We start from the raw sequence: 16,966 nt of genomic DNA on the forward strand, positions 1-16,966 counted from the left end.
TAGTAAGTGAAATATCAGAAAATAAAATGATGAAACAGGGAGAGAGAACGTTCTGATTCTGATGATCAATCCCATGGTTAAAATTTTGAATTGTTTTTATCACATTCTCCACTAAGAAATTGCAGTTTTTAAAGAAAAAGAAATGGACAAAAAATAATAACACACCCACCCCAATCTCTCCTTTATAAAAAGGCATCCCACAAGCTTTAATCCTTCATATTATTTTAAGGTTCCCTATCCTCTCTCTCTCAATGAACTTCAACATTCCTTCACACGAAACCCCCTTCTTTTTTTCACTAACCTTTTTCATTGCTTACTTCTTTCTCTTTCTCTTTCCCTAAAACACACAAAAAGCCACAGGTTGGTTTTTTTTCTTCTTCTTTTTTTTTCCTTTTAAATTGTTAAAGTTCGGTGGTTGGATTTTGAGGGAATAATGGCGGCGACGGAGGCAGAGGGAAATAAGGGTGGTGGGTTGAAGAAAAGTTACTTTGATGTCTTGGGGATTTGTTGTTCTTCAGAAATTCCGGTGATTGAGAATATATTGAAGGATATTGAAGGGATTAAAGAGATTAGAGTGATTGTTGCAACAAGAACTGTCATTGTTCTTCATGATGATCTTCTCGTTTCCCAAGCACAAATTGGTACTCCTTTTTATCTCATACGTTTTTTTCTTTAATTACCATATTCGAACTTTTGACTTTTTCTTTTTATATAATTAAAATTGAACTAGCTCTGTAATAATATTGCATTAGAACGTTAAATGTATTTTTTTTCTTTTAAATTTAGAATAAATTAAAATATTTGATTAGCTTAAGTTAATTATTACATAGTTAAGAGAAAAATATTATTAAACTAATTTTAATAAAAATGGAATTTGTTTTTAGTACAATGATTTTGAAGATTTCGAAGTGAAAAAAAAGACAGTGACATTATTTTTTTTTACAATAGTTACATTCTTAGTTTGTCAATTTTTGTGTGAAAAGATCATATACATTTAAAATTAGATAGTCTAATTAGTGTTGTTGTGTGAACAATGAATAATAAAATACAATGTCTATAAACTAATTGTAGAAAAGAATGAATAATTGACTCTAAAAAATGGATGAAAGCATGGGGAAGATTTAATTCACAAATGATTCAATTATCGTAAAATACATTTTAAAATAAATAAACAAATGTATACTATTTTATAAAGAATATTACATCTTAAACTATGAAGATTAAAATTTTATGGATGCACTAACTAAGTGAATTGTAGTTTTAGGTTAAAAAAATATTAGAAAAAGGGGTACATATTTCATAAATGATATAGAATAATGGTAATGTTTATTACATATATAAAAAATAACATCATAAAGTACCAAAAATGGTTAATATTTTAGGAAATAACCAAAAGTTGTAATGAAACTCTTTTGCCATTTGTTTTGTAAATGTGACATTGTTTGGTTGGGGGGGAAGGGAGGGAGTGGAACCCAACAAAATAAAAATGACGTGTAAATTAAATATGGTGGATCCCACCATCATATATTCTGTTCTTGAGTGATTTGGTGACGTGGAAATGCTTTCCTTTTCTTTTAAAAGAGAATATATATAATCTTTTTTCACGTCACTTCCCTTTCTTTCCTCTTTCCTAACCTCATTTCAAGTTTGAACATAATTTTTTAGTTTGAAAAGATAAAATAATTGTACAAAAATAAAAAAAGACTAATAAGTTTTTTTTTAAAAAAAAATTACACCAAGAAAATACTATTTTAATTAAAAGTAACGATTTTTGGGCATTTGTGATTTGAAAATGTGACAGTTAAAGCCCTGAACCAAGCAAGATTTGAAGCGAACGTTAGAGCGTACGGAGATCAGAAAGATCACCGGAAAAAATGGCCGAGCCCGTATGCGGTGGCCAGTGGGCTGTTGCTGCTCTTGTCGTTACTCAAATATGTGAATCCTATTTTTCGATGGGTCGCTTTAGCCGCCGTCGCCGCCGGAATCTTGCCCATTGTCCTCAAAAGCTTCGCCGCCGTTCGCCATCTCAGAATCGACATCAATATTCTTGCTTTAATTGCAGGTAATTTTCTACTTCCTACAATTTTATATAGGAACCACTTGGCAATTTCATTTCATTTCATTCATTTGAAAGCAAGTCCTCAATTTATCTTTAAAAAATCTTGTTTTATTTGGTTCTTTTTTATTTACTATTATTTCTTTCAAATGGTTAGAATTACTCTAAAATGTAGTCTTTGATATTATACTAATTTTATACCAATTATAGTTGATTTGGATTTACAAAAAAGAAAAAGAAAACTTTTTAATAATGTTTTTGAATATAACTATAACATGATAAATTATGAACTATTTAACTTGCAATTCAAAACGTACCTAAACATTTTTTTATTATAAATTGTGGTGGGTCGAACTTAAAATAATTTTGTGCAATTGTTATATAATATTAAATTTTATCGTCCATACTTTGATCAAATTTTCTAAGTTTTTTGAATTTGATAATGAGTGAAACAATATTTGTGTTAAAGTACACAAAATATACTAATATAAATATAATACAAAAGAATAGATATGATTACCTAAATAATAATTAAAAAAAATTACTAATTCAATTTTACTTTTTTTCTTTAATTTTTTGTTTTAATAAATTTTCCAAATAGAATTATATATAAATTAAAACAATGTTGAAATTATGACAGTAATCGGAACAATTGTGCTGAAGGATTACTTGGAAGCAGCCACCATCGTCTTCCTCTTCACCATCGCCGAATGGCTCGAGTCCAGAGCCGCCCACAAGGTCTCTTTCTCTCTCGGTCTAACAATACAATTCAAGTAGCTTAAAATTTTACTTAAATTTCTGCATTCAAGTTATAGAATTCTAAAATTCCAATCAAATTATGGAACCTGGAAAAATGTGCTTAGGCCAACGCCGTCATGTCATCCCTTCTAAGTATTGCTCCTCAGAAAGCGGTTCTAGCCGACACTGGCGAAGTTGTCGGCGCCGACGAGGTCAAATTAGGGACTCTTCTGGCTGTGAAGGCCGGTGAGGACATACCCATTGATGGAATCGTTGTGGAAGGAAAATGTGAAGTGGATGAGAAAACACTTACAGGCGAATCTTTTCCTGTTCCCAAACAAAAGAATTCCACTGTTTGGGCTGGTACCATTAATCTAAATGGTAAGTTCTGTTTATTTATTATTATTATTATTATTTTTTGGTTTTGTTTCTGCTTTGGATAGTTAGGGAAGTTTTTGAGTGTGGATTTGTGGGTTCTTTTTTATTTAGGCTATGTTACTGTGAAGACTACTGCCCTTGCTGAAGACTGTGTGGTGGCCAAAATGGCTAAGCTGGTTGAGGAGGCCCAGAACAATAAATCTAGAACTCAAAGGTTCATTGACAAATGTGCCAAATTCTATACTCCAGGTGTGCCCACAAACTGTTTGCATATTGGCCTGTGAAAGCCATGACTAGTCAATTCAATTTTCTTTCCACTTACTTCGTCGATTGCAAATCAAAAAGAATTTTAAGATACTTCGTCAAATCGATGTAAGTTTTCAAGTTGAATGGTAATGATGTTAGAGCAAGAGGACATGGATTTGAACTCTATTTCAATTAGGATTTAGGATTACATATGGAAGAAGATTAAAGAATATGTATATCTTAACTTATCAACCAAAATTTTGTTGTGGTTTCGGTTTTTGTAAGAGATTATCTGGAAGGTTTTAGCTCAAGCCACTTCTGACATTTGATTTTGAAACTGATGATTGGATTGTTCTAATATGCAGCTGTTATAATCATATCAACTTGCATAGTAGTGATTCCACTTGCTTTGAGACTTCCCAATCGCAGCCATTGGTTTCACTTGGCCTTGGTTGTGTTAGTAAGTGCGTGTCCCTGTGCACTCATCCTTTCCACTCCTGTTGCGTCTTTCTGTGCACTTACTAAGGCAGCAACATCTGGTCTTTTAATCAAAGGAGGTGACTACCTTGAAACACTTGGCAAAATTAAGATCATGGCCTTTGATAAAACTGGGACAATAACAAGAGGTGAATTTATGGTGACTGAATTTCAAGTTCTTGATAAGGACAATATAAGCTTAGACACATTGCTGTACTGGTAAGTGAAAAAGTAATGTTTTTTCTTCTAGTTCTATTGAATATTGGATAGGCATTCTTCTTTTCTGAAAGTGTTTATGCAGTACCTGGAAGCTAATCATTTTTTGTGTCAATCTTGCGTTCTCCCTTCCCAGGGTGTCGAGCATCGAGAGCAAGTCCAGTCATCCAATGGCAGCTGCACTTGTTGACCATGGAAGATCACTATCCATTGATCCCAAACCTGAAAATGTGGACGACTTTCAAAATTTTCCTGGAGAAGGTGTTCATGGGAGAATTGATGGGAAAGACATCTATATTGGAAATCGAAAAATTGCTACAAGAGCCAACTGCGCAACAGGTTGGATTTTTCACATCAAACAAGTTCTTTATAAATAACATTCTGTTTCAATGGAGAACAAACAAGCACCATTTTTCTATTATCATTCTGACTGGTGGATGTAAATATCTTCAGTCCCAGAGATCAAAGATGAAGCAAAGGATGGGAGGACTGTTGGATACATATTCTGTGGAACTATTGCCGCTGGAGTCTTTAGTCTGTCTGATTCGTGTAGAACAGGGGCTAAAGAGGCCATGGATGAGCTTAGATCTCTCGGTATAAAAACAGCCATGCTCACTGGAGACAGTTCTGCAGCAGCCTTGCAAGCACAAAAAGAAGTAAGCATTTTATCCCTTGCTTTGCATGCCCGACATCGACATATAGATTTTTCATGTCACAGAAAGGTTTATAACTTCATATTTAGGATCCGTCAAGAAATTTTAGCTGAACCAATCGACTTGTTTGATTATATGTTTTGGGAACACTTTCAGTTCATGATCATTGTTAAGCAATTCTTTAGCATTTACTAGTTTAAAATCCAAAATTGGATGGAAATTTATTCCGTGCTTCCCTGCTCCTATGTGCAGTTGGGAAAGGCTTTACAAGCAGTTCATGCCGAACTTCTACCTCAAGACAAGACAAGGCTTATCAATGACTTCAAAAAGGAGGGGCCAACAGCCATGATTGGAGATGGTCTAAACGATGCCCCTGCCTTGGCCACAGCTGATATTGGCATATCAATGGGAATCTCAGGTTCAGCCCTCGCAATAGAAACTGGAGATGTAATTTTAATGACTAATGATATCAGGAAAGTTCCAAAAGCCATTCGACTTGCAAGAAGAGCTAATAATAAAGTAATTGAAAATGTGATTCTATCCGTTGTTCCTAGGATTGCTATACTTGGCCTGGCATTTGGTGGTCATCCACTTGTTTGGGCAGCAGTTCTTGCTGATGTTGGTGCCTGTGTGCTAGTTATCCTCAACAGTATGCTCCTGCTGCGAGGAACAGACGGACACAAAGGGAAGAAAGCTGGCAAGTTTTCTGCTACTCATGGTTCCTCCAAACATAAATGTTGTCACGTTAGCAGCCATTCAGATGAATGTAGTGGTCACACCCATGATCATGGTTGCAACCATCGCAGTTCTCACTCTTCTAGTCATAGTCACCATCACCATCACCATCACCATGAGCACGAGGACTGTGGCTCTCTCAAGAATACTCATGATGGTTGTTTACAAAAGAATCATCCCTCCATGTGTGATTCCAAGTTGAAAAATTCAAGTTCATGCAAGAAAAGTAAACTCATGAACCCAAGTTCTAAGATAGATGGTTCTACCGGGTGTGTAAAACTCTGTGAACATGATCACACCCATGATCACGGGTGCAGTGACGGCTCGGACTCTTCTAGTCATAGTCATCATCAACATCACCACCACCATCATCATGAGCACGAGGATTGCCACTCGCTCGAGAAAACTCATGATGTTTGTTTACCTCAGAATCATGCTTCCAAGTGTGATTCCAGGTCGAAAAATTTGAGTTCGTTCAACGAAGGTAAACACATAGACTCATGTTCTAAGGTAGATGGTTCTACCGGTAGTGTACAACTCTGTGAACATGATCACATGCATGATCATGGGTGCAACACCGACAGTACTGACTCTTCTAGTCATAGTCACCACCACCATTATGAGCACGAGGACTGTGGTTCTCTCAAGAAAACTCATGATGGTTGCGTACTTCAGAATTGTGCTTCAAAGTGTGATTCCGGGATGAAATCTTCAAGTTCATGCAAGAAAAGTAAACTCGTGGATTCAAGTTCTAAGGTAGATGATTCTGCAAGCAGTCTAAAACCCTGTGAACATGGACATATCTGTAACGATCAGCCTGCTGAACACGACCACCATCCTTATTCTTCATGCACTGATCATCATGCCAAGGATGAACTCTGCTCTCCAGAGAATACACAAGAGTTTTGCTCGTTTCAGAAGTGTGCATCAAATTCATGTGAGAAAATCAAGTGCACAAGCTCACCCGCAAGCCACGATGGATCTGCTGTGATTGTTGAGCTCGATGAAAGTGGATGTTGTACTCATAATACCCAATCTGCTCAACATGATCATGACATCCAAAGTCCCAAATGTGATTTTGATGATAGCCACTCACCCAGTCTTGAACATCATATTAGTAATGGTTGTTGCTCTCAAAAGAATACTCACAAGGATTTTTTATCTCATCCAATGCGTGATTCTGAAACCTGCAAGGAAGGCGTTCATCTTCATTGTAAAGCATCAAATGAAGATAATGGAGCAATCAACAATACTGTAAATATCAAGCTTGAAGCAGACCATTCGAACTCTAAACGTGGCAACACTAGTAATAAGCCAATGGAAAACAGAGAGACAAACAACTGTAAAAGCTGCAGAAGGGGAAGTTCACAATTCAAAATTGGAAAATCTTGTGCAGGCTTGAATAAGAGAGAAGTGGGTGGGTGTTGTAAGAGCTACATGAAGGAGTGTTGTAGGAAGCATGGCGATATCAGAATGGCAGTTCGTGGAGGCTTAAACGAAATCATCATAGAATAGATTGTGTAGTTAGGTCTTATGATTTCTGGTATTAGTCTAATGTAACTATGCTTTGTCACTAATATTATTATTTGTATTCAAATTTAGGCAATGGCAAATGAGAATGTGATTAGAAAAAACGTCATTACTTGTTATTTGCTAGTGTATGAATACGATGTAATTGTTCATAATCAAAATGCAAATGCGTTTTCATCAGATAGATACTTCAATGGACCAAATATGAAATCTTACATTATCGATTTTTTTTATCCTAGGGTTTATAGAAGTAGGCACTATTTTGAATTTTTTGCATTCTCCTTCACTAACATAATTGTTCTCTCTATGTGTGGATGTAGAAAACATATTGTTAATAAACCATGTAAATCTCTACGTCGATTCTTCTATTTGCGTGATTTCTTAACAATCTGTTTCAGTGGTGAGGAAGGATATGATGTGATGATACTTGAGGTAATGTTCGATTATTTAGAATGCAAGATGATGGGAAATTCCCTTTACCCCTTCCACTTTGCATTATAATGGAAATGGGAATCTGAATTTGATGGGTTTGAGGGAAAAACAATCGGATTCAACTTTTTTTTTTTGGCCATGTCAACTCAAGAATATGTTCTTCATGGATAAGATTCTCCATGTGTTTGCTCAAAATTGAATTCCAGTCGACCATCGTCTTCGTACGCAGTTGACAATTTTTACTTTTTGGGTCAAAATTTAAAAATTTCCTATTTGATCCTCCAATTAAATTTACAAATTTTAGTTTACCATATTTTTTCTAATTTTTCTAAAATTTATGGATCAAAAGAGAAAAAAAGAGAAGTTGAAAACTTAAAGATTTTTTTATATAGAAATATTGACTATTGCAAATTGAAGTATTAAATTTATAATTTAATGAAAATATTTTCCCTTAACTAACTTATTTTCAAAGATAACTAAATAAATTAAAATATTTACAAATATAAAAAAAAATTGTGATAGAATATAGCTATGTATTAGTGATAGACTAATAGATGTCTACTGATATACAATATCTATTAATACACAGTAACATTCTGTTATAATTATAAAATTTCAATAATTTTACCATTTGGTTTTATCGGATTTGAAAAGTAGATAATACAATTAAAGAATTGAATGAAATGAATTTTAATTTTTACAATTTAGTTTTATAGGTTTTGAGAGGTGGATAACAAAGCAAGAGAACTATTGAGTGGAATGAGATCTTACTATAGAAAAGTCTTAGGGAAAATACAATTAGAAGTTGTTGTATACATAAAAAAAATGAAATAAGCATACCAAAAGAAATATATATATATAATCGACTCAAAGTATACGATTCACATAGCTTTAAAAGAGGAGTATAACTATAATTGAATATGCAAAATTATTTTAAATGATAAAACTTTGAAAAGAAATTATAAATATATAATAAAATATCACAATCTATTTTTGATAGACTACGATCGACTAATGTTTGTACGTGTTTATCACGATATAGATAGACACATTTGTCGTTGTCAATCATAGATAAACTGTGATATATATTTTATAAATATATCGATTCATTTTGCTATATTTTTTATCATAGACATGATTATTAACGATAATAATTTTAATTATATAATTTGATAGGACATAATTATAATATAATTGATATAACCCTCTGTATTTGCAATAGAAAATATATCATTACTGAAAACCGTAATAAAAACAAATCAAATTCCACTCAACTTCGCCTTTTGGAGCCATTTGATTCCAAGGAATTTTGGAGAGTCTAACACAAGTTTTGTTTCTTGACCCTATAAATATAGTCATCACTTATATATCCAATGCATATTTGTATTAAACTTATGGAGTTTGAATAGATGTAAGAGAGATAATGGATTATTTTGGATCGGAGAATAATACATGAAGAGATTGTGAGTGGAACATGAGCCAAGAATGACTTGCCGGCCGACTTTCGACACCTGTCGTTCTCTGGTCGGCGCGGTCTTCTTCGGCTCTTGTTCCCTCTCAATCTTTCTCATGCTTCATTCTCGATCATTTTTCTACCCAAAAAAACGACTAGTTGATTGATTTTTCAATTGTCTTTCTATCATGACTACAATCTTCCCTTCAATATTGTTATTTATTCTCTCAATCTTTTTCATACTTCATTTTTAGATCATCTTTAACACCTTGTCGTCACGATCCATTCCTTATTCAGTTATCGACTCTCTCTAAAGAAAAGAAGATTATAAATATATATACATAATTCTTGTAGACTTTAATTTTTCATGAGATGCTATTTGATAAACGCTATCTTCATCGATTCTATAGACTATAACATATCAAAGCTTAAGAAATATAAATTAAATCACATGATGAGCTAGCGGGGAGAAATATCAAAATAAGTTCTCAAAAGAAATTAAACTTGATTAATTAAATTATTTTTTTACGTTATCATCCACTTTTAATAAATCTTAAAATAATTTTATTTTTATTATTATTGATCTATTTTTTTTTCCTGACATACATGAGTAGTAATAAGGTGCAATGACTAAACTGGTTACCTTTCATGCTAGCTTAATTAATATATATATATATATATATATATATATATATATATATATATATATATATATATATATATATATATATATATATATTATATACTATTGTATGGAGTTATGTTATACTCAATTTTATTTGGTTAAATATCACTTTTAGTCCACAAACTTTCGTAACGTAACAATTTAGTTTATGAAATTTGAGTTGTAATGATTTGGTCATTCATTGTACTCTTAATTTTGTAACAATTTAATTTAAGAACTTTACTACATAATAATTTAGTCCTTGTTGGTGTGGTAGAAATTTGTGTTAATTTTTTTTTTCTTTTTGCATAAATAAACCAACATAAACAAATTAGAGATTTCAATAGTTTTATATAGGATAATTGTAGTGGATGACCATTTCAGGAATAATAATTAAGGATATAGTAACATTTTAAAAAGATTACAAATATAGTAAAACTATCGCTGATAGACTAGTATCACTAATAGACTCGTATGATCTATTGGTAATAGACCAATTTTTATAACATGGTCTATCAATGATAGACTCGTATGATCATTGATAGAATTTGACAAATTTTGCTATATTTGCAATTTTTTTAAAAATGTTGCATTATACTTAATTATTTTGAATTTAATTACTAAATTTGTAACTATTCCTTTTATATAATACTATAAAAACGCTACGTCATCAAATATAGAAATTGACATAATTTTAATAATTTTTTTACATCAATGATTGAATTTGTTACAACAAAATTTAAAATATAGGAATCAAATCATTAGCGAATAAATTTCATAGAATAAATCATGTTAGTAACCAAAATAATTTAACATTTTTTAAAAAAATAAAAGCTTAAACCAGCTCTTGGTATCCTTATGGAAAACTCAGCAAAATAATTAATGTAAATATATATATTATATATATTTTGTTGAATTAAAAAATAAAAGTATTAATGAACTAAATATCTATAAATATTGTTTAACTAAAAAAAGTCACCAATTTAACTAATTTAAACACATATCGTGAACTAAAAAATAAAAATAAATAAATAGCATGATTGATTAAAAAAATAGTGGCAGTTGCATAAATTACATTTAAGTAAAAAATAATAGAATATATAACACAATTTTATATGTATAGAGAGCTTTCAACATCAGAAATGTGTTTTCAATTGCTATCGTTAGTAAAGACTATCATAAATAGCTTCTATCAATGATAGTTTCTAACTAGAAAAACGAATCTACAAATATAACATCACTTTTAAATATTTGCAAATACAACAAGTGTTGATCGGTCAGTTTGTAAATTTTTTTAGAATTTCATGTTTGTCCTCCAATGCACTCGTTTTCATCACTGATAGGAGTTATCGGTGGGGAACTAATACTACATTAATTTCACAAATTGGAAGCTATCACTGATAGCAACTATCATTGATATCCATAACAACAACATTATCGATAACAACTAATAACACATTTCTCAAATTAAAAGCTATATCACTCATAAACACTAACCTAAAAAAAAAAAAAAGGATGAATTTAATTTCTTAGTTGAAGTAGCTTCTTCAATGTTGGGTTGGTCCAAACCACAGATGTCAACTCAATAATTCTTATTCCTATGAGATATGAGATTGTGTGTTATGTTATGGCTTCCACACTCTTCTCCTTTTGGAGTCAACATTATATCCCAATAGCCCAAGTTGTTAAGGTTTTTATGCAAAAATTACATTTGTGTTTATTCCCTTTATTCCTCCTATTACAAAATTCTCTTTTACTATTATCCCAAAATATATGACAAATAATTAATATATCCTTTACTCAATTAAATAAAGATAATCATGATAAAATTATGAGAAGGAATTAGACTTTTGATAGCATTTGTAGTAAGTAATGTTGTTGATTAAAAGTTGATGATCACGTTTTTCAAATATACTATCTCTATATTTTGGAATTTATAGTTTTAATTTTGTTATTATTGGGTTGGTCTCAATCAACAATGTCAACCCAATAATTCTTATTCTTGGCAAAATATTTCCCATGGCTTCAATTCTTCCCCTCTTTGTTGGAGTCAAAATGTAGCCCATAAATCAAGTTGTGTGAATAAATTCAAGTATGTGTTTATGCAAAAAGTACATGTGTTTATTATTCCCCTTATCCCTATAGAATTCTCTACTTATTTTTTTTTTATTTTTATTATTATTGCCTATGCTACCACTTACCATTGGAAATAGATAGGTTTAATTCATTAAAAATAATAATATGCAATAATAAGGATTACACAAAATCATACATTAATTGGTTGGTCAATTATTGTGTATTGATTGCAAATGTTTTAGTAGGGGAAATGTATATAGTTGCACATTGTGACAATAACTCTAGAGTTTTTATCTTTTTTGCTTTGTATAAGTTAAACAGATGGAGGAGAAAAGGTTTTTTCCAAAGATTTATCTTTGTAAATTATGAGCAATCGAACAAAAAGAAAACGAGGAATACAAGAATACAAAAATTCTAATTAAAGAAAAAAACTAAAGTTTGAGATTATATCACATAGGTATCCTTTGAAATGCTCTTTAAAAATAACATCATATGTGTCCACTCATCATCGTGAGTTACGCAAATTGTTCTTTTAGCATTAAATAACTCTTAAATTACGTTTAGTAATTATTTGGTTTCTAAAGATTGTGATCGTTTCTTTTCGATTTCTTAGAACGATTATTAAGTAAATATAAAAAAATATAGATTTTTTTTTTTATAAAAAAAACTATGAGTTTTGTCACAACTCTCAACTATCTTATTCGAATTAAACATTTGATCAACGTTAAAGAGAATATTAGAGTGAGAAAAGTAATAGCATCCTCATGGCCACACACAAAGCCCATAACTACAATGAATCTCTAATCTCTTATCTCCCAACTCAAGAATGATAAGAACAAATTCCCCTTTCACCCATCTCTTACAACAAAGATTCCCACGAAAACAATTATAGATATAAAGGAGAAGAATATATAATCTACTGTGTTAGAGTTTTGGTGTAATCTTAAATTCACCGATAACTCATCAAATTATAAAATTTTTGAGTTAGTTGATTCTTAAATCACTCATCGACTCAAAAGCTTAAGCTAATAGATGAATATTTTTAAAACATGTTAAAAATTAAAATAAAATAAAATATTTATAAAATCCACAAACAAACAAAAAAAACATAAAGAGTAAAGATTTATGTACTAAACTTTAAGACTGAATTAAGAAATAATGTAAATAACACAAATACGAATACAATTTATGTTTCGAAAAGATTTATGTCGAATTTCAATACAAGTTAGTTAGTCATTCGAAACACCATATAATAGAATCCAGGAAGAAAAAGAAAAATGTTTGTCGTAAAAGAAGATGGGAAAATAGGTGTGTAGGTGCATATTTGAGCGAGCCTTTCAGCAGTATCAAATAAGATAATGAAGAATATATTGAGAATGAGGTGAGATGATGTGAAATTGCATAACAATGCTCTCTTTTATTGCAACTGCATGCCTATAAATAAAGCAAATGAGGAAAGCTTTCTTTGTGATGAGTTCATATTATTTTTGAGTTGGAGAGTAAGTATGAGCCAAGGATGACTTGCCTGACCTAATTTTGATCTTCAACCATGAAATCAACCCATTTTCTTTTCAAATCTCTGTTTGGGAAGTCATCCTTGGCTCATTTTTCCTCTCTTTACTCTATTTATCATCATCGTCTCAATTGTATGTGTTTTGTCAAGTGTAAAATTATGTCGTTGAATTCTGAGATCACACATAGTTTAGTTTTTAAGTGATTTTTGTTATCATTTTAACGTTGTTTTTCATAATAGAATAGTTTGCTGAGAATGAGTTATAAATTAATTCAACCTAATTAAATAATAAATTTAGCGAATGTGATTTCTTTTTTTAAAAAAATACAATTGGCAGTAGGAGTGTTCAAATGATATATACATCATATGCCAATTAATCTAGACTACTCTCCGTTTGATAGTTTATGTATGAATGATTATTGATATTTGTGATAAAAATTATATACACACGCACGTTCTATTGAACTTTTATTCTAACTAAAATAAATTGTTCGATAGAAAATATTGTTCCTAACTAGAATAAATTGACTTCTTGAGGGCTTCTCTCTTGGTCCTTTGCCCCCATTTTCTTTTTAATCTACTTATTTACTTTAAACTATCGAGGATATGTCAATCTAGTTGAAATATATATTATGGTATATTTATTAATATATATTATATCGTATATTTCTAAAAAATATATAGCAATGTAATCTAATTTAAAAAGTAATTGTAAATATAACAATTGACTAGAAAATTTCGATAGTCATTCATAAATCTTGTCACGTCAATCATTTAAACTAATTATGATAATTGATATATTTAAGACCAATTACAAATTTAAATACCGCTTATCCATTGATCTATTTGATCATGAATAAAATTACGTCACATGAGAAGGCTTGAAACTAGATGAACTTGAAGTTTATTAAAATAATAAGTTCGACCAGATTTAAATGTGTACATCTATTAAAAATAGATTAAATTAAGTTTAAGCTATGAGGTCAAAAATGTCAACTAGTCGAAGCTTATATATAGTCACCCAAAACTCTATAAATTGAGGAGGTTACACACCCTTAGCTTCCACTAGAAGAGGATTTCAACATTTTTGGTCTCCAACAACGAATTGAAGCAGGTTTGTAATTAAACTACATTGGATTGTATTGTTATCAGATTGTGATTTGATTACTCGTATTAATTATCAATGATATTGATTGTTGTCTAAATATTGCCATATTATCATATGATCATTACCATATATTTTTTCAATTGCTAAGGATTTTTGTTATTACATTATACATTATACATTTTTTTTTGTCAATTACTAAATAGTTTCTTATTAGCATCCATTTTTGTAATCTACCGAACATTGTTGATTATCTCATTGTCACTAAGAAAAATGGTCATAGGAAGATTAACCAACTATAAAATAATGAGATTGTCATTTGATTACCTTTTGAATTGTCATCTAATTACTTTTTTTTTTCCAATTTTAGTTAGCCTTCTAAGGTAGTCATTTGATTAATTTTTTATTGTCATATGGTTAACCTTCTACGTTTTATTTTTTCAATTTTAGTTAACATTTTAAGACAATCATTTGATTATCTAAGTAACATTTGATTACCTTCTAGTCTTGCACATAATTAGTAGTTTATGATATATTGTCATATATATGATTACCTTCCTTTTGTTTTGTTTTTTGTCAATGAGTTAGTTTAATTTGGTTTCCTTTCGATTCACATTTATTTTGTCCCATAGTTAGTAGTTTAAATTAGTGATTGAAACAAAAAAAAGTAAAACGACCTTAATTGATTAGCTGACTTTTGTCAGAAATTTGAGGGTTATGTCAGTTTTATGATTGTTATATAATTGCTAATGATACCGATTGTGTGATTACTATATGATAATTAGTCGATAATAGTGATGGTTATCTAGTTATGTGTGATACTAATTCTTAATGTTATTAAATACAACTTGTTATTAAATACAACTTGTTAATGATTGATAGTTGTCTAATTTTTAAGCATGCACTCAAACATTCATTACACTCATACTATTGACAATCAACCATTCAATAGAAAAAATTACTATATGTCAAACTCAAGCTCAGTGCTTAAGGGTTGACTGTCATGCTTGTTATGCAATATCTAAGTAAGCTAAGAAGCTATGATGCTTATTATTTGAAGGAATTTTTTTTGAAATTTTTTGAAATTTGAGCCAAATTTGAAAATTTCCAAGCTAAGTAAGCTATTACCTCCACTTAAAAAATTGCTTTGGCCGAACATGCATTGTTTTTTAACATTCAAGACGCAACATGATGCACTGGGTTTTTGGGACTTAAGCATATGATCCAAGTAAAAAACGAAGTGCAAGTTCAAGGCGTGGATGCGCCTAGTACTAGGCACGTGCTAAGGAGGGCTTTTTAAAACACCAAAAGTGAAACAGAAAATATATAAAATGAACAAATAAAAAAGAATTAGCTTTTGGAATGGTTGAATGCATTTTTAGCCGATTATACCCACTAGTTAAACTTTACGGTGCTTCCAAGAGAAACAGTCAATCATGTTTCTTTAAACAATTCTAACAAAGGAAGGTTTAGGAAAGCCATGAAAAACGGGTTGGAGAGACATATAATCTGAAAATGGATGTGGGACATCATTTATGGCTTCACTGAAGCAAGTAACCTGAAGAGTACCGTCACCATCAAGATTGTCATTGCTATTGTTATTTGATGGCTAGCAAGTGGTTGTTCTTCTTTCGAGATTTGACCTTCATGTAACATTTTTATCAACCTCAACAAAGAAACAAAAAAAAAACAAACTAAAAACCTACGATATTTATCTTATCTCACTTTTATGTAGAAAAATTGCCAACAAACTTCATCTCCAAGAAAACAATAACCGATGATAAACTAATATTAAAAGCAAAAGAATAAGACGATTAAGCATCATTGAAAACATACACATCGTTCAGATTGGAGTATGAGATGCAAACATACAACTCCAAGTGAAAATTTTCAAAATTTCTATTCATTTTCTTAAATGAGATCAATTATCAAACTTAGTTATACCTAGATAATTAAAAGTATTTTAGAATAGGGAAATATGCATCTTATAAAAGGTATATTTGTTGGCAAATATCATTAACTAAAGTAGGTATTTAATTTCCTTTTTCAAATTAAATTTAAATAAAATCAGCCATAATCTTCTTAATACAAATTAAATTTAAATAAAATCAGCCATAATCTTCTTAATACAATGAATATTATTCAAATTTTTATATTTGCAATACACAAATCTCCATAAAAGTCATCAACTCCAGCTATGCTACTAAAACTGAACTTAACTCAGTCGATAATTAACATAACTTTCGATTATCTTAAAAATTAAGAGCTTTGATTCTCATTCTCATAATAATTATTAACCTAAAAAAGAAAAAGAATTCTCAAACTACATACCAAAAGCAACAATGACCGAACAAAAGCATGATAAAAGAAGCCTTTTCTTTTTCATTAGTATTGGTACTTATAAATTTTACATTAGTTTCTAATGGTTGCTCGTTGTTAATCATTTGCATCCTTAGTTCCTTACTTTACATTGTATTATTATTTAATACGTCTTAGCAAGATTAAAGCATATAAATTACAAGTTTAACCATTAAAATGATAGAATCAAAATGTTAAATCAAAGAAAATAAAAAGCGGTTGATAGACTATCTTAGAGTTGTAGGATCAAAGAAATGTAAATATGAAAACTACATTTCAATTTCAATCTATTTTCTACTTTTAATTAATGATTTAAAAAATCTAACTAAAATTGAA

The 16,966-nt window shown here is 30.5% G+C and overlaps 1 protein-coding gene across 2 annotated transcripts; it reads left to right on the plus strand.

Moving 5' to 3' along the window:
- The first annotated feature begins 209 nt into the window (after positions 1-209).
- HMA4 (cadmium/zinc-transporting ATPase HMA2-like) lies at positions 210-7,014 on the plus strand. Of its 2 annotated transcripts, XM_031888994.1 has the most exons (10): positions 210-641; positions 1,802-2,062; positions 2,697-2,794; positions 2,920-3,175; positions 3,284-3,421; positions 3,784-4,114; positions 4,248-4,450; positions 4,565-4,767; positions 5,017-5,182; positions 5,319-5,542. In XM_031888994.1, exons 1-10 carry the CDS (start codon positions 434-436, stop codon positions 5,399-5,401), a joined length of 1,947 nt encoding a protein of 648 aa, XP_031744854.1. In that variant the 5' UTR covers positions 210-433; the 3' UTR covers positions 5,402-5,542. The 2 variants fall into 2 exon arrangements, with proteins under 2 accessions (XP_031744854.1, NP_001288715.1); NM_001301786.1 differs by having other exon boundaries at positions 434-641; positions 5,017-7,014.
- Positions 7,015-16,966: the final 9,952 nt, after the last annotated feature.

This window comes from Cucumis sativus, chromosome 1 (genome assembly GCF_000004075.3).
Source record: "Cucumis sativus cultivar 9930 chromosome 1, Cucumber_9930_V3, whole genome shotgun sequence".
Lineage (NCBI taxonomy): Eukaryota > Viridiplantae > Streptophyta > Magnoliopsida > Cucurbitales > Cucurbitaceae > Cucumis > Cucumis sativus.